At 53.1% G+C, this 18,670-nt stretch overlaps 1 protein-coding gene across 1 annotated transcript; it reads left to right on the top strand.

Annotated features, from left to right (window-relative positions):
- Positions 1–7,424: 7,424 nt before the first annotated feature.
- Positions 7,425–15,800, top strand: ZMYND19 (zinc finger MYND-type containing 19). Its single transcript, XM_043565531.1, has 6 exons — positions 7,425–7,580; positions 8,676–8,735; positions 10,507–10,613; positions 11,214–11,354; positions 14,813–14,993; positions 15,211–15,800. Exons 1-6 carry the CDS (start codon positions 7,530–7,532, stop codon positions 15,352–15,354), a joined length of 684 nt encoding a protein of 227 aa, XP_043421466.1. The 5' UTR covers positions 7,425–7,529; the 3' UTR covers positions 15,355–15,800.
- Positions 15,801–18,670: the final 2,870 nt, after the last annotated feature.

Below are 18,670 nucleotides of genomic sequence, written 5' to 3'. Positions count from 1 at the left end.
TCCCGCGGAGGTGCCGGGCTGTCCGGGCACCCCAGGCTCGAGAGCGGCGCCCCGGGACGGGGATGGGAGTGGGACCTCCTCTGACCTACCCTCTCTGAGAGGTCCCTGTGGAGCGGGGACTGTGGGGGACGGCGGACCCGTGAGGGAGCCCCGCGAGGGACGCGCTGCTTGCGCAGAGCAGTGCAGGGCGCCCAGCGGCGCCTTACGCGTGGGAGCGCCTGAAGGAGGGCGTCAGGGTGGCCCGGGTTTTTGTCCAGAACACCTGCGTGAATGGGGTGGCATTTTCTGATGGAGAAAACTGGCTTAGATATAAATTGCTTAGGGGATGGGACAAAGTCATGAGGAGCAGAATCTAAGAGGCTCGGTGGGTACATGTACGATTGAGTTTGAGGAAGACTAAAGATTTTCAGTCCCCTATTGGAAGATGGTAAGTCAGGGTGCTGATGACATCAAGGGTTTTGAGTGAAAGCCACAAAAAAACCTCACCTGGCCCTCCAGCAAGAGAGAGGCTCATAGGCTGGGGGGATTCCACTGGGCCAAGCTGAGGAAAAGGAGGGGCCTGAGGCCCCGAAGGGCCAGCAGTGTGCAGCCAGCGCCGGCCCGCCTGGCTTGCTTGGGATTCGGATGTTGGGGGAGAGGGAGGGGTCTGATTGGCCACACTTAAGGCATTTCTCTGTCAATACCAGGCAAATGGAGGAATTCCGGAACAAGGAGTTCAGGGTCCCTCTGGGAAGAAGGAGGATTACGGGCAACCCAAAAAGGCCCAATGTCCACAACAGAAGTCAAGAAGGAAGTGTTTTCTGGGGGGGGGGGGGGGGGGGGGGGGGAAGAGAGAGAATTTGTTGGCTGCTGCTAAGATAAGTAAGCCACAAGAAATGGAGCCCCCATACAACTCTGCACCGTCACTCACCCATCCCCTGTTCTGGAAACCGCTGTTGTGTCCTCACTTAAGCCATCAGCACAACGGCCCTGACTTCCCTGAGTGCTCATGCTCTCATGTAACCCAGGCTTCCCCCTGGGGCCTCTCAGCTGTACATGTTTATTTTCCCGAAACCCCCGTACATCTGAACCTGGACTGTGTGCTCTCCTGACCCCTTACAACAACCTCCAGACCATTTGCCCCCTCCCTAAGAGCCCCCAAGTTTAACTCATTTTCTCAGAATAGTAATCCACTGCTCCCCTGTTACTGTCATCTTCAAAGCCCAAGTCAATCCCCCTTTTTGGTGATTTCCGCTCCTGACTCACTGTCATGCTCTCCAATATCACCGTTGCAGGAATTCTTAGTGACTCCAGAATCGTGGAATATCCTTCCAACCCCCTGCTCTCTATCTTAAAATGTACCTGGGATTTGTTTCAATTAGGTGTGACAAGGTGACAGATGCAGGGACAATTGCCTTGAAAGAAGAGTGTAGTACTTCTTCCCAAGAGGAGGGAGCACTTGGGGAAGTTCCGGGTTGGTCAGGAGGCAGAATTTGTTAGGACGGCGCGTGGCCCAGAGCCTTGATTGTGTCCTCTGTGCGAAGGAATGGGCGAAGCAGGGTAGGCAAATTTGAGCAAGCTTAGGATCAAATACATCACTCCAGTGGTCTCTGGGCTGTAAGGGTGTTCTCTAGTCGTCCAGTATCTGGCCCTACAATGATTTAGGCTAGGGGAATATTGGCTTGGTGTCTGAGTTTCATAGAGGAGGTGTTTGGGGGTATGGCCTCTAGATTGGCTGGTCTGCATGTGAAAGGTGTGTTCCCAGGCAAGTTGATACCTCTAGGAAGTAGCTAGCCCTGGGAGGGGCAGCCTCTCCCCAGCCAGCGAGGCTCCCAAGATGTCAAAGCATTGTGAGATACAGAAAAATAACATGATTGATTCAGTTCTCTTGTTCCCATGTCTCCTCTCCTCCAAGAGCCCCCTCAGCTGACTTAAGCAGCTCTCTCAATGGCTTCCTTAATTTGTCTGCAAAGATGTCTGGCAACAATTTCTGCCATCCCTTTATATTTACACTGTTCCTCCCATCAGAATGTTGGGCTCCTTCCCCTCCTGTAGAATCTGGGCTGTCCCCTTGCTTTAACTAGCTGGACTGCAATGAAACAGATGCCATAGAAGTTGCTGGCTCTAAGGAGGCCTCACAGCTTATTCGTATTCCCTTGGCGTCCTGAACTACCATTTCAAAGTATCTGGTTACCCTACTGGAGAAATCAGAGAGATCGCAGAGAGGGAGAGAGAGGGAGAGAATGCCTGCACGGGGGAGTGAAAACATCCCAGACTGCCTGCATCAGTCACAACCAGTGACTGGTTGTGTGAGTGACCCAAACCATCCTGATTTATTACTTATTCTGAAAATTAGGCTGCATTCAGCCAGGGGGCTTTTCCACTCTGTGTGGGGTCTGCTGAGGACAGAAAGTCCAAGATCTGTTTTTCATTTACATATCTGATGCCTCAACTGAGGCTGGTCGGGTGTCTCTTCCATGAGGCTTCTCCACATGGCTGCTTTGGGGTTCTGCACAGCACAGTGGCCTCCAGAGAGTGAGACTGATTACCTGGCAGCAAGTCCCCTAGAGGGGGAAGGTGAAACTGCCAGTCCTCAGGCCTGGGCTCAGAGGTCCCAGAACTTTCTACACCATGAAGTGCATCAAAACCGTCACAGGACTGGTGTGGGGGAAGCACCACACCCACAGAAGGAAGGGATTGATTGTGACCCTTTGAGACAAACTGCCACACCTGCAACTGCAGAAGAAGCCACCAGCTGAGCCCAAGCTACACCACGGGTCACAGGAGAATAAAGTGGTTTTAACCTGCTGAATTTGGGGGTGGTTTGTGATGCAGCAACAGATGCCTGGGACAGAAGTCGGCACTTGGGAGTGAGATATTGCTGCAGTAAAATTCTAAAATCTGACACTGACTTTGAAGCAGGCAGCAGCTGGACACTGGCAGTGAGAACTCAGCTGAGGGAGGCCATGTTCAGAATTGGCAGGAAAATGGTGAGCCCGTGGCCTGTGGTAACATGGAAGACACAAAATGTGTCTAATGATCTGATTTTCCCGGCAGAAAGCTTCGAGGCTGATTGGGTTTGCTTAGTTAGCCTAACGTGAGATCAAGGAGAGAACGTACCAAAGAAGTAGCTGTTCCATACTCCGGCAGCAGGTAGATGAGGTATTTCCAAAACAGGTCTTGCTACGTTGGAAAATCAAAACTCTTTCTCATTCTCGGCCTTTACAGGCAGCAAATAGTTCTAAAGGTGAGAAATGGCATCATGGTAAAAAACTAAGTCCAGAGTACCTCCTGCAAAATATGAGGGTTAAAATAAATTCAAGGGCACAGTTGTATGATCCCTTGTGAAGATATTTGAGGATTTCCGGTGGGGGTGGAGAGTCCTCGTAGACCCTGCCAGCCACACAAAGGGCTTCTCAGAACCTTGAGGTCATCGTTCCACAGCACCTGACTCAGCCCGCAGGAGAGAACAGCCTTCTTAAAGACATTTGCAGTATAGCTTTTGTTTAGTAAAGTGAGTTACAATTTTGATATATAGAAATCCAGTTTGTGTGTGTGTGTGTGTGTGTGTGTGTGTGTGTGTGTGTGTGTGTGTGTTTAAGGGTTGAAATAACAGAGTTTGAAATAAAAGGTGTCTGGGCCCCTGCTTTCTACAGGCAGGAAGCAGACTAACGAAGACACTCAGCTGCAAACACAGGCCGTTTCCTATGGAAAAGGGGGTCACTGCAAGTGCATGGCCCAGTGCCCGGAGGGAGGAACTCAAAACAGCAACTGAAGGAACCATTTGCAGGGCGCAGACAAGCCCTGATCAAGGAATATTGTGACAGGTGTTAGCTGGGTTCCAAAATTGCTGTGGACCAGTGACTAGGGGTACACTCCCCTTTTTGAACAGGGGGTCTGTTCACTTGAACTGTGCTTCACCACTGAATGTTGGGTATTGGGGGGCAGATAACATGCCCTTGGAGCAAAAGGCACATCCAATGGCACATCCAACATGCCTCATCCATCTGGCCCTGTTGCGTATCGCAATATACTAGACTCCAAGCCTAATGCCTTGATGAGATGGTGATTCTGGGGTCACTTGGGAGGCACACTCTCAAAAGGGAGGAGTATGAATCATTGGAAGCCAAAGGGTGGGCTGGGGCACACTGTTCCACTAGTCCTCCCCCCCCCCCCCCCCCGCCACGGTGAACCATACTTGTGGACAGCCCTCCTACACTCATTTGGGCTTGCCCTCATGACTTGCTTTGGCCAGTGGGATACTAGCAAGGCTGATTCAAACCGACACCAAATAAATGTTTGTACAATGGGACTTATCACTTAGAGCACAGCCTCCATGTTAGAAGGAAGTCCAGCTATCATGCTTGGCCATGTGGGGACCCTGAATAATGAGTCATCACACAAAGGTAAGTCACCCAGAGAAGAAATTCCAGGGAATTTCTGATCCATTGCAACCAAAGGAGGGACTGAGCTGACACCATGTGGAATGGAAGACCACAAGCATAGAATTGCAAGGAATAATAAATCGTTGTCGTTTTTTTAAGTTTATTGAGAGAGAGAAAAGGAGGGGCAGAGAGAGAGAGAATCCTGAGCAGGCTCTGCTTTGTCAGCGGAGAGCCTGATGTGGGGCTCCAACCCATGAACCGTGAGATCATGACCCGAGCCAAAATCAAGTCGGATGCTTAACCTAATCAGCCGCCCAGGCATCCCTAAATCAATGTTGCTTTAAGCCACTAGATTTTGGAGTGGTTAGTTAGTTGCACATCGGTAGATAACAAAAATATACAAACATCATCCACAGTCACAGCCCTCCCTTGTGATCTCAGGTCCACACATCTCTGGCTACCACCTCCTGTCCTGCTAGCCCACTCTCTCTAGTGCTACAATTCCTGCAATCCTTTGGACCCCACGGGAACTCCAACCCACTGGCCCCGCCCCCTCTGGTATCCTCTCCTTTCCTCATTCAGCTCTGATGCCATGGGTTAGCATCGGGTCACTCTTTCAGAACCCCACCCCTGCCCCCACCCAGCACAACCAGAGTCTTGGCTAAATCCTGCCCTTCTCTTTCTCTGCACCAGCTGAAATAGGCTGAGAAAAACACAGTCACACTGTGTGGCCCCCTACTGCATTTTCCTATTTTTCTAGCCAGTTACATTATTCCTGGACCTCTCTCCCTGGACTCCCAACATTTGTTCCCCTTTCCTCATTTTGAACTGATGACTTTGTTTTCTACTTATTTGAGAAAGTAGAAAGTTCTCATCAGCAGAGAACTCCCTTAAACTCCTGCCTCCACACCCACTTGCCTTTCAGAACCTTTACATCAGACTCTCCCTACTGAGCTGAGCTGGCACACCTAATCTCCCAACCCTCCTCTTGCCAGTGATTCTCCTCTATGGGATCTTTCCTGTTGGTGAGCAAACATCTATATCCCCTCCCAGAGTAAAACCATCTCTCGACTTCCGTTCTCTTTCCAGTTTTGGCCCCATTTCTCTGCTCCTGTTTTTAGCAAAAATACCTCAGAAGAGGTATGTCTTGGGCACCTGGGTGGCTCAGTCAGTTAAGCGTCTGACTTCAACTCAGGTCATGAGAATGTGGGGTTGCTACTGCAGCATAACCAGGGCTCCCCTGACTGCTACAGACCACTGGATCCATGTATCTAAACACTCTATCTCCTGTATTCACTTGCTACTTGTATTCACTTGCTAAACAGCCTTCCTGTTTCCAATCCGCCCCCCACGCCCAATCAACAGCTTGATTCATTGGAAAGCTATTCCTCTATTCAAATCCTCCAACGGACTCACTTTCCTAATTTTTTAAAAAATGTTTTATTTATTTTTGAGACAGAGAGGGACAGAGCATGAGCAGGGGAGGGTTAGAGAGAGAGGGAGACACAGAATCCGGAAGCAGGCTCCAGGCTCTGAGCTGTCAGCACAGAGCCTGACGCGGGGCTCAAACTCACAAACCGTGAGATCATGATCTGAGCTGAAGTCAGACGCTTAACCGACTGAGCCACCCAGGTGCCACTGGCCTCACTTTTCTAAGTCTAAAAGTTAAAGTCCTTATGAGTCTATTTGACCCCCCCTCTGGCCCCTCACCTCTCTGACCTTGACCCTGTTTCTGTCAGGCACTCCTGTCTGGTCACAATGGACACCCCCACTTTTTCAAACATGCCAGATGTTCCCAGTTCAGGGACTTTGCACTGGCTCTTCCTCCAAATGCCCACATAGCCCTCTCTCCTTACACCGTTCAAATTGACTTCTCAATGGGGCTTACCCTGCCCACCACCTTCCCTAGACCCCCAACTGCCTAATGCTGATCTACTTGTTTCCCCCACAGTGTTTATCATTTTCTAATGTGGCACATAACTCATCACGAGCCTTTTCTGCCTCCGTCACTGAAATATGACCAGGGGTTTCTGGTTTTTGTTTTGTACACTGGTGTAATTTCGGGGGGGGGGGGGGGAGGAAGGTGAAAGCCCAGCTAGAGTGGTTGCCAGGAGACAAGGGTGGTAGCCCCCAACGTCCTCAGGAAGGAGCTGAACCAAGCTGGTGAGCGGCTGGCACATTACCCCACCCTAGTTAACAGCTTGAGATCCAAGGAAGGTTGGTGTAGCCTGAGGATGGGCTGTGTGGGCACCACGGGCCACCGTGGTCCTCACCTGGGCCCCTGTGAGGAGGAGGTGGTGAGTGGCCAGGGAGGAAGGAAGGCGGTCAGGTGCGCCACCAGCTAACAGCATTCTGGGCTGGGCTCGGGTGTCTCCCCAGCCCCTACTCCGCAGCGGCACCCGTGCCTCCTGCCCGCTGTCCTGAGCACGGGGGACCGTTTTGGGGGAGCCGCAGCGAGCCCGGCAGAAACCTCAACCTGCAGGCCCTCCGACGGCCCCGGGGCGTGGAGCCAAGCCGCCCTCCGCAAGGGGGTTGCGCGCGGGGTCGAAAGACCGGCGCCGAGTCAGGCGTGGGGATGCAAGGCCGGGTGCGGGACCGGTGGCCGCCGGGCTAGTCGTGGAGTCAGGGGCCGGGCGCAGGACCCGGCGCTGGGTCCGAGCCGCGAGCGGGGAGCCGGCACCATGCAGCCTGAGCGCGGCGTCCTTCACAAAGCTTCCCGCGAAACTGACGTCGCGCGGGGAGGCCGCGCAGGCGCCGCCCCCGGCCGCGCCCCTCCCCCGCGCTACCTCTGCTCCTCAATGCGCCGGCGCACTCGCTTTCCTCCCGTTGGCCACGGCGCGGCGGCGCGCGGCGGCTAGCGCAGTGCGCGCCCCGCGATTGGCGGGACGGCGGCGGGCGGGGGTGTGTCTGCACCGCGCCCCGCCTCCAGCTCCGCTCGCGGTGGTGCGCGCGGCGGCGGTGGCGGCGGCGGCGGCGGCGCGTGGCAGGTCCGGCGGGCGCCAGGCGGAGGCGGCCCGAGTCCGGCCCAGCCTCGTCCCGCCTGGCCCGACCCCGGCCCGCCGACCCGGCCCACCCGGCGCGCCGCGGCGCCGCCCCGGCCCGGCCCCGGTCCCGGCCCGGCGTCTCCTGAGGGAGCGGCGCCGCCGGCCGAGCGCAGGCCCGGCCATGACCGACTTCAAATTGGGCATCGTGCGGCTCGGCCGGGTGGCCGGGAAGGTGAGCGGCTCGGGAACCGGGGCGCGGGCCCGGCGGATCGGGGCGCTGGGCCGGGGGCGCGGGGTCTGGGGGCTGCGGGGCCTGGCGGGCGGGCTGGCGGCGTGTCCCCGCGGGGCAGGAGGGGGCTGGTGGCCGCGGGCAGCGCAGCGCCCTTCCGAGGCGGCCCGCTCGCTCGGTGGCAAGACGGTGTGGGTCTCGGTGCCTGCCGGTCCGTGGTGGAGCTTCGCGCAGGTTTTCACGCTGCCGGCGGTGGCCGTGTCTGGACCAGCCTCAGTGGGCCTCCCAGAGCAGGGCCTCCCTCTGCTTCTCTCCCTTACCTGGCCCCGCCCTCCGCGTGTTCGAGGCTGGGGCTTCCTGGCACCTGTGGGCATTGAGGCTTGGCTGTTTCCAGGAGCCGGCCGGCCGTGCAGCTGCACCAGCCACGGACCTTACCCGGGATGGGAACCCTGTTCCCATCACCAGCGGCGGAAGCTTCTGGTGGGAGAGAGGAGCAGAGGCAGTCAGATGAAGGTAAAACCGACTTAGATCCTAGAAAAAGGCTTTCCAAGCAAGAGTGAGACTAGTCCGTTTGGGGGACTGTTTCTTGCCTTTCCTGCAGGAGCGATGTGGCTTTTTACCTAAGGGAAGGGTGGGCTCCCCGTCAGCTCCCAGACCATTTCCAGCTCAGTGACTGGTTGCGTTAATATCATCTCTTAAAACTTTCATTTGGAACATTTCAGACAGAAAGTTAAAAAACAGTTTAGTGAGCACCTGCGTAACGACCACCCATCTTAAGTAAACATTAATTGAAATTTTCTGGATGTTCTGCTTCAAACCCGGTCCTTTCCTGTATTCTGAGGAAGCCCCTGTCTCGGGTTAGGTCTGTTGACCCGTTAAAACAGCTTAGAGGTTAGCCAGTTCAGTGGCACGTAGGAGTGAAGCCTGATACCTGCTCCTCTGGTAGCCTTGAGTGGGTCATAACCACCTGCCGTTCTGGGTAGGCTGCCTATGCCCCTCACCTGCAGGCCTCATTTAGCTTGAAGGAGCTGTTGCTGCCTGTTACTGATACCTTATTGAGACCCTGAATGTAACGTTTGAAACATGGTTGATTTCCAGACCAAGTACACACTGATAGATGAGCAAGATATCCCACTGGTGGAGGGCTACTCCTTTGAGGTAAGGATGCCTATTCCTTTGCTCCCCTACTTTCAGTCACTGCCTGGGGAGGGTCATGAGGGATGGGTTTTATCCTCTGTGAGGGCAGCCTGGCTTTGGCTGCCCAGTGGAACCCCTACCACCTCTGTGATACTGGTCTTCCCCCCACTTCTACTCCGGTTGCTGGCTCTTCCTGAAAACACATCGAATTGTGTCACGCTTGTGCTTGAATGTTCAATTGGACAAGCCTTGGGTCCTTATGAGGCTGTGCAGCGCCACCCCACCTTTCCTCTGACCTTGGCCCCACTGTCCCTCTGTGCCCTGGTGCTCTCTGCTCTCCCTCTCCCTGAGCTCCCTTGCCTTCCGCAGTTCTCCACTGGACGAGCCAGTCCTCACCTACCAGCTCCTCCCCGTCAGAATTCCTCCAGGAGTCTGTGGACCCACTACACTTTTATTTCAGCCTTTCATGCTTTTATAGCACAGATGACCGTTGGACAACATGGCTTTGAACTGCACAGGTTAACTCATACATGGGTCCTTTCTTTGATAAACATAGTCCAGTACCGTAAATGTATTTTTTTCCTCGTGACTTTCTTATTTATTTTTTTGAACGTTTGCTTTTCATTTTTGAGAGAGGGAGCATGGGCACCAGTATGAGTGGGGGAGGGACAGAGAGAGGGAGACAGAGGATCTGAAGCAGGCTCTGCACTCACCGCAGCAAGCCTGATGAGGGGCTTGATCTCACGAACCTCAAGACCATGACCTGAGCCAAAGTCAGACGCTCAACTGACTGAACCACCCAGGCGCCCCTCCCTAAGACTTTCTTGAAAACGTGTTCTTGTTTCTAGCTTTACTTTATTGTAAGAATATAGCATATAACACATGTAACATACAAAAATATTTGATACTCGTCTGTTATTGTTAAGGTTTCTGGTCAGCAGCAGGCTATTAGTAGTTAAGTATTGAGAAGTTAAAAGTTACACGTGGATTTTCAGCTGTGTGGGGCTTACCTCAAGGATGAACTGTAGTTACTTGTCCGAGGCTTTGTTTTTCTTACTGAATTGTGGGCTTTTTCTAAAAGTGGGAAAATTTATTTCTCTGTGTTCACAGTGTTTTACAGAGTGGTTTGTAAGTGAGTTATTGCTGGGATACAGGGCTGATTTCTCACATCTGGAAGTCTCTGCAGAGCTCTGGGTCCCAGAAACAGGCCCCATATATGTATCCTGGTTTGTTTGTTTCACTTAATTTTTCTTTCTTTTTTTTTTTCTAATTTTTTTTAACGTTTATTTATTTATTTTTTTCAACGTTTATTTATTTTTGGGACAGAGAGAGACAGAGCATGAACGGGCGAGGGGCAGAGAGAGAGGCAGACACAGAATCGAAACAGGTTCCAGGCTCTGAACCATCAGCCCAGAGCCCGACGCGGGGCTCGAACTCACGGACCGTGAGATCGTGACCTGGCTGAAGTCGGACGCTTAACCGACTGCGCCACCCAGGCGCCCCTTTAACGTTTATTTTTGAAAGAGAGAGAGAAACAGTGCATGAGCGGGGGAGGGGCAGAGAGAGAAGGAGACACAGAATCCAAAGCAGGCTCCAGGTTCTGAGCTGTCAGCACAGAGCCCGACGCGGGGCCTGAACCCATGAACCATGAGATCATAACCTGAGCCAAAGTCGGATGCTTAACCGACTAAGCCACCCAGGCGCCCCTTTCACTTAATTTCTTTAAGAGGGATTTCCAATGTAGCTAAGAATCAGAAACTTTTTAACAGACCTTTTCTTTGCTCCTTCTCAGGCCCGGATGGAAGTAGATGCAGATGGAAATGGTGCTAAGATATTTGCATATGCCTTTGACAAAAACCGGGGAAGAGGGTCAGGAAGGCTCCTTCACGAGCTGCTGTGGTAGGTGTCTTCAAACTGCCTATTCTCTATCTGGGTACCGCATGAGCCCTGATGCGCACATAGAGCCTGCAGAGACACCTGCCCTCATTGACAGAAGGTGCTTTCCCTGAGTCGTGCTCCCGCACCCTCTTAGTTACCTTTGGGTCATTGCCATTAACTCAGAGGAATGGCTCATTCGCATATTGTATCATTAATAGAGCAGCCTAAAAGCGCATTTTTTTGCTCGTACTTGGTCCAGACACGGCCTCCTCTGGGGTAGGGTGGGGTCTGCTCCCTCCACTGGGCTCTCGCTGAGCCTGTTGGTGGGATGTGAGGAAAGGACTGCCTCTCCTTGGTGTGCACGGTGTAGTTCCACAGTGCCTAGGACTACTCTGATGGGGAAGTCTCTAGATTGTGTTTGATGGTTGGGGTTCTGTCAAGGGGCTGGACTGTCAACACGGTCTATCTTGTTTGGCCATGGACCGACACACTTAGATTCCTCTCGACACCCTTGTTCCTAATTGTCCCCATCAGCGTGATGAGGGGCCAGTTCAGATCATAGGGCGGAAGTATTTGGGAAGGCCAGAGGAGGCTGATTGAGGGAGACGCCTTGTTTTCCAGGGAGCGGCACAGGGGAGGCATTGCTCCTGGGTTTCAGGTGGTACACCTCAATGCTGTGACTGTAGACAATCGCCTGGACAACCTGCAGCTGGTGCCGTGGGGCTGGCGGCCCAAAGCCGAAGAGACATCCAGCAAACAAAGGTGGGGCTTCTCGGGGCCGGGGGAGCCGGCAGAGGTGCCTCATGGAAGGTCCTCCTTCAGGCTCTTGTTACTAAGAGGGGCCCGTGTCTCCACTCTGATCTGATGCTTCTGTGGGAGTGGAGACCTTGGTTATTTTCCCTCAAAGTTTTCCCTCCTTGTTTTCTTCACGGGGTTGGGATACCATTTTGATAATTTTTTTTTTTTTTTTAATGTTTGTTTTTGAGAGAGAGAGACATAGCACAAGTAGGGTAAGGGGCAGAGAAGGAAGTAGACACAGAATCCTGTGAGCTGTCAGCACAGAGCCTGATGTGGGGCTCGAACTCACAAACCATGAGATCATGACCTGAGCTAAAGTTGGACACTCAATTGAATGAGCCACTCAGGCGCCCCTTCTAATGATTGGCTCTAGTGGGGAGAAGAGCTGTCTGGGCTGGATGCCTGCTCATGGGCAGGACTTCTCCTTTGTGTCTCTGAGAAAACTTGGACATCTTTATCTGGGGATGCCTCCTGTACACACACATGTGCATCTTTCTGTCATGCTCTTTGGCTAAACACCTAAGCAGTGGCTTAAAAGAAGCAAGAGAGTGTGGTTTGGGGGCTCTGCTGCTCAGTCTCTGCCTCTTCATGGTCCTGACAACAGTGCTGCTCAGGCTACTGCAGGTGTCCCCCTTGGGCGAGTAAGATGCTCTGAGGCAATTCCCATGGCCCCAAGAGCAGTCTGGGTGTGAGCTTCATGGAGGCCTTGGGAAGAGCTGGGGAACCAGCAGAATGGAAGGTAGGAGCTGAAATTAGCCAGGGTGTTCCTGGCCACGTGTGCATTATCTATGGGCTCACTGGGGCTCTCTGGGATTTGTGCATGTCCTTGGCCTCTGGGAAGGCTCTTTCATCAAACAAAATGAATGTGAAGTTAGGGATTAGCAACAGAAGGGTAAGGGCAGCTCAGCAGGCATATCAGTGTCTGTAGATTTCCCCCTGGGTTGTCCAACACGGATGCTCATCCAGTGTGGACACCGGGAGCGGCCCCGCCTCCCCCAACACCAGACAGGTTTCCTTCTGCTCACTGGAGACCTGGAAGGGACTGCCCACCCCTTCACCCGAAGCGGATCTGCTCCTGCTATCAATCGTTACTTTAGGCCTCTGTGTGACTCATAGTTCGTCCAGCCTGTGACTGAATGTTGTTACATTTCTTCATCTGAACACTCTTTATGATCATAAGATAACCACAATTGAGAACACCTGTTTGGAAAAGGATCCATTCCATCTTGGGCCACCCTGCCCAGTGGTCTCTGCTGGGTCGTGGCCTGCCTGCCCCGTTCTCCTCTAGGCCATTCCCATGAGGCCCAGGACAGGCTGTGTTCTTGAGGTTCTGTCCTTTGTGTCATCCCAGGAACTAATCAAGTGGGACCATCCTTAGTTTGTCAGCTAGGGATTCAGACTCTCCCTCTACTTGTCGTGGGTCGGAGCCAGCCTGAGTGTGGCCTGAAATACCAGCTGGCCTGGGCATTATGTGGTCTGCACTCTGCAGGTCCTTGTGGTGGGAATCCCCCTCTTTGTGAAGCAGGGAACGTGGCGTCATGGCTTCTTCCAGGCCTGCACCTCCTGCCCTGCTTTCCTTCAGTGTGGGGCCACAAAGGCGGCTCATCCAAGGGGGGGGAAGGGCCTCTCTGTCAAGGTGTGTTTTCCTCCCTTTCTGCTTCTAGGAGCCGACTGGGATTGAAACTTGCCTGTGTCGTGTAGGACTTCATTGAAGGGCTCAGAAGGCAGCCAGCACCCTCCTACATCCTGACACGTCCCCTTTTTTTTTTCCTTTTAAAAAACCTTTCTTATTGTGGGAAAATACATACAATGTTTATTCTCTCAGCCATTTTTGAACGTTCAGTTCAGTAGCATCCAATACATCCACTTAGTTGTGCAACCATCCCCACCATCCATCTCCAGAACTTCCCCATTAGACACTGATTCCCCCCCCCCCCCCCCCCCCACCTTTCCCCCAGCCTCCACCTTCCTACTCTGTGTCTTTGGATCTGAATCTTCCAGGGCTTCCTGTGAGTGGATCCTACAGGATTTATCTTTTTGTGACAGACTTAGCACAGTGTCCTCAAGATTCATCCGTGATGTAGCCTGTGTTGGGATTTCGTCTTTTTTTTTTTTTTTTTTTTTTTTTTTAGTGTTTATTCATTTTTGAGAGACAGAACGGAGTGTGAGCTGGGGAGGGGCAGGGAGAGAGGGAGACAGAATCCAAAGCAGGCTCCAGGCTTCGAGCCCTCAGCACAGAGCCCGACGCGGGGCTTGAACTCACTGACCATGAGATCATGACCTGAGCCAAAGTCAGATGCTTAAACCGACTGAGCCACCCAGGTGCCCCAGGATTTCTGTCCTGGTGTCCTATGTGTTTTGGATAATATTACATTATGGTTATGTACCACATCGTACCCATTTGTGCGTTGATGGAGCCTTTAGTTGTTTAGGTTAGGTTTGTTTATGTTTAGGTCTTTGATCCATTTTGAGATAATTTTCGTATATGGTATTAGGTAAAGGTGACCCTTCCCCTATTTAGCCCAGGTCCTCCAGGCCTGGCCCCACAGAGGGTGGTAGGTTGAAGGGGGTGCTAACCTGCTGCTTTGCTCTCGAAGTACAGGTGGTGGCACCTTTGCAGCCCAGCAGCAGGGGGAGCTGCTGAGCGCCTTCACCGGCCCTGCCCAGCCTGCGCTCCCCCTGGGGCCTGTTACGGTGCCTCAGTTTTAGCAGCAGGTAGGATTCTTCAGTTGCAAGCTTCTGGTGTTTAGAAAGACTTAGAGCAGCTCACAGTATTAAAGGAGAGGTGGACCAGCAGGGGCAGAAGTAGGTGCCTCTGGGTCCATGAGCAGGGAGAAGGACTGCCTGGCTTTGCACAGGTGGCCAGGCTTGGCCAGGTCCCTGTACTGAGGCCGCACACTCTTTGTGCCTGCTGTGTGCCCGTCAGTCCCAGGTTTTGGGAAATCTATGAGGGAGGCAGACATAGCCCTGCTTAAACATGCTAAATACGGGGCGCCTGGGTGGCTCAGTCAGTTAAGCAGCCGACTTCGGCTCAGGTCACGATCTCGCGGTCCGTGAGTTCGAGCCCCGCGTCGGGCTCTGTGCTGACAGCTCGGAGCCTGGAGCCTGTTTCCTATTCTGTGTCTCCCTCTCTCTGACCCTCCCCCGTTCGTGCTCTGTCTCTCTCTGTCTCAAAAATAAATAAACGTTAAAAAATTTTTTTTTTAAAATAAACGTGCTAAATACTTGACATCCCATACAGGTAAGCCCTGCTGCATGGTGGGGGCAGGCCAAAGAAGAGTCAAGTTGTCCTAACAAAAACTGGGGCAGAGATATGCTGAGCAGGAGAAACCAGCTATCTGTCTGCAGTCAGGTCATTGTCATGTCCCTGTCTTGACCGTGTCTGGCTGGAGTATACTGAAGCATATGCTTCTCCTTTTAAGGGAGCAAAGCTTATACTGGCTGGCGATTCAGCAGCTTCCCACAGACCCCATAGAAGAGCAGTTTCCTGTCCTGAACGTGACCCGGTACTATAACGCCAACGGGGACGTGGTGGAAGAGGAGGAGAATTCCTGCACCTACTACGAGTGCCATTACCCTCCCTGCACGATGATTGAGAAGCAGGTACAGGTGCTGCAGTGAGTGCCAGCTCCGGGTTGCTCCATACCCCGCCGCCCCGGCCCCTGCGGGCCTCTCGCGCACCTCTCCACCGCAGCCGCTGTGCCTGCCGGCTTCAGTGTATGGGCTTGCCGGGTCCTTTCTGATTGCAGCGTAGTACCTGCCCCACAACCAATTCCCTGGTGTGACCGTGAAGCCACGGTTGTCCTGTGTGTTCTTTCAGCTCCGGGAGTTCAACATTTGCGGGCGTTGCCAGGTGGCCCGGTACTGCGGCTCCCAGTGCCAGCAGAAGGACTGGCCCGCCCACAAGAAGCACTGTCGTGAGAAGAAGCGCCCCTGCCAGCACGAGCTCGAGCCAGAGCGATGACCGGGCTTCCGGACCTACCTTGGGCGTAGCAGACACAGACTGGTGGTTGACCCAGAGGTGCTGAAGAAGCCAGCGAAGTGCACCCACGGCAACTGCCACAGAGGCCCCCTCGCCACGGGCACCTCGTGTGGGCACGGCGTTCCCCTCAGTGTTCATCTCCAAGCAGAGACAGCTGGGGAGGCTCCCACCAGGACGCTTCTCATTATTTATATGTTAATATGTTTGTAAACTCATGTACAGTTTTTTTGGGGGGAGGCAGTGGGAAGGTTAGAAATTACAAATAGAATCATTTGCTGTAATTCTTAACTGGCAAGCGGTTGGGCCACACATTTAAAAAGTCTAAACAGTGTCACATGGTGGAAGCTCTTTCTGGGCAGCTGCCGTCCCGAGGAGCACGGCCTGCATGGAGTCACATCCACAAGGCACAGTAAAGGGGTGGAATCATCGAGTGCCTCCGCCGTGCTCTGCTCTCCCTTTTGCCCTCTCTGCTACTGAAGTTTATTTCTAAGTGAATCAAGGTGCTGTGGGGGTGAGGGGTGGAGGTTGCCTTTATCTTTATTCCTAGGCTGAGAGAGAGGGGAGGCAGGCAGGGAGTGTGAGTGAGACCCGGGCCTGTTCTTGTCCTGGGGCAGGAGTTGCTGGGGGTGGTGAAGTAGGCGGACACGGAATGTTCTCGCCCTGGCAGTTCTCCCCTTGATTTGTGTGCCGAGTGGCAAAGAGTTCAGTGGTGGAGGTCCTGCCTGGGAATTGGAGCAGCCAGGGTGAGTGAGCGCTGCTTTCCTGTCCACTCTGCTGGGCTCCCTCCCTCCCTCTCGTCAGGGAGCCACAGATGTCTGAAGGCTGGGCAGCATCTTGTATACCTTGCAGAGCCACCATGGGGCACCAAGCCAGGCTTTGTGTCTGGGATCTTGCTGGTCTCCAGATCCAGCCAGCCAACCTGCTAGGGGCTTTGCTTCCTGAGAGAATGAGGCTGGCCATCCCAACTCTTGAGTGTTTGTCCTGGGCTACCCCCTGCCCCACGTTGGTCCCAAGTGCTCCTGCTTTCCCTTGTGCAGCTCTTCTGCCATCTCCCGGTGTGTTCCATCTGTCCTGTGTGTCCTCATTGCTTTCCTTGACTGAGAATAGCCTCTTGGTGGCGTCGGTTTGTGACTTGAGTTTCTAGTAGGTTCTTTCGCAGTCTTTGGGAGTCCTCTTGGGCAGTAGGTCTTGGAGAGCAGGACTGAGCAATCGGGTAAAGGCAGAAAGCAGGGAGCAGGAGGGTTCAGGTCAACCCCAAGGGAGGTTCTCTGAAGGCGAGAGAACCCCGTCTGCACCATGTGTGTTTTCACTGAGTAGCTCCCCTTGGTCAGTGTGGGTGAGGTGCAGCATATTTTCTAGATGAGGAACATCTTTGCTGCATAGGTAAAGCCTGCTCTAGGTCCCTCCAAACCCTAGGTTGAGCAGCAATGGGGGCTCAGAAACCTTTTGTGGAGGGGGATATGTATGATCCTGAGAGATCATCAGTCCTACAGACAGCAGTTGGCTGGAGCCCTTGGGACATTCCCAGGGCTGGTGTAATTCCTTCTTCCAGAGGCCAGCTCTAGTCTGGACCGTTTGGGTGGGGGGAACCCAGGTATATTGGCATGTTGGGGTTTGGGTGGTCTTCCAGGCACAAGGCCTTGAGTGTCCTCAGGCAGTGTGCTTTCAGACAAAAAGGCTCCTGGGAAGAGGAGGCAAAAGACCACAGGCTGTGGTTTTTGCCTCTGTCCTTCGTGACCCGGCACTTCAGCCTGTCTGCATTCCCTGACCAGCACACATTATCCTGAGGTCATTATCCTGGCTACTTGCCAGAAAATTACATTGAAATTGAAGTGCCCAGGGTCTCTCAGCAGACCTGTAGGACACCACACTAGGTCCTGATACATGGTTGATGTCTTCCACGTCGCATGGCTCATCGGAATAGCATTGGTCTGGGGATCGTGCAGCGTAGCTGCTTTGAGCAGGTGCTGCTGCTGGTAGCTGATCCCCGTCCAATTGGGCTGTGCCCCTGTACCGTGTGTTAGAGACCCCTCAAGTCTGTGCTGGTGAAGGGCTAGAGCTTAGAAGGTGGCTGTAAGGGTTCTAGAGTTGCCCATGTAGTGGCTCCTTCCCTTTGCTCGAGTCACTGCAGTGTCTCCCTGGAGTGGACACTATTGTGAAGGTGCTGTAGGACCCACAGACAGTTTTTATCCCTGTTTGCTTCCCTTGTCCCTTCTCTGATGGCAGCCCCTGGTTTCTTTTCTCCTCTGATGGCCCCAACCTCTTGATCTTTGCGGTCACACCTCTTAGGGTGCCTATGAAATGTTAGCATTCAGATGGTTAGTGTGGGGGCTTGTTTGAGTTGTAGTGTGTGGGGCTGGGTGACTTGACCTTATTTTTCCCCCTAAAGATTTTTTTTTTTTTTTAAGTAGTGTCTACACCCAGTGTGGGGCTCAAGCTCATGACCTCAAAGTCAAGAGTTGCATATTTTACTGACTGAGCCAGCCAGGTGCCCCTTGACCCTTCCTGGTAACAGATACAAATGTGTGCTTCAGCTATTTTGCAAAGTCCTGTTGCTTTCTGACCAACCTTTTCTGCTGCTCTGCTTCAGCTGCCACCTGAGCTGCTGACTCACAGCTGTATATCTAGCCATAGCCCTACTTGAAAACCACAGGCTGGGTACCCAGGTATCTACGTGGATTTCAATGTCAGCTTGTCCAGCTACCTGGAGCTATCATAACAAGTTAGCATTCAGCAGATGGCTTCAGCCAACAATGTATCATCCCTGTTGTGGAGGTGGGAAGTCCCAGATGGGTGTGTTGGCAGGACAATGATCCCTCTGAAGACACATGGGAAGGCGTGCCTGTTTCAGGCCTCTCCTACCTTCTGGCAGTTTGAGGCCTCCCTTGCCTTGTGGTTGCAACATACCAATCCTCTGTTTTTACGTTATCTTTTTTCTGTGGGTCTCTGTCCCTGGGAGACCAAATCACCTTTTCATAAAGACACCAGTCATTATTGGACTAGGGCTCACCGTAATGACCTCGTTTTAACTGGATTACCTCTGTAAAGGCCCTGTTTCCAAAGGTCACATTCTGTGGTGCTGTGGGATAGGACTTCAATGTATCTTTTGGGGCAGACACAATTCAATCCATCCTTAACAGTGTCCAAAACTTGCCTTCCCCAAATCTATTCTGTAGAATATATTAATTTTCTTGAATGGCAGCCACATCTACTCCATGTCCCAAGTGAGATCATGGCAGTGCTGGGTGGCCTTTACATTGTGAGTGGCTGACAGACCCCTGCCGCTGGCGCCACGAGG

The sequence above is a fragment of the Prionailurus bengalensis genome, chromosome D4 (genome assembly GCF_016509475.1).
Source record: "Prionailurus bengalensis isolate Pbe53 chromosome D4, Fcat_Pben_1.1_paternal_pri, whole genome shotgun sequence".
NCBI lineage: Eukaryota > Metazoa > Chordata > Mammalia > Carnivora > Felidae > Prionailurus > Prionailurus bengalensis.
Note: the sequence above shows the minus strand (reverse complement) of the source record. Positions and strands in the feature narration are given on the sequence as shown.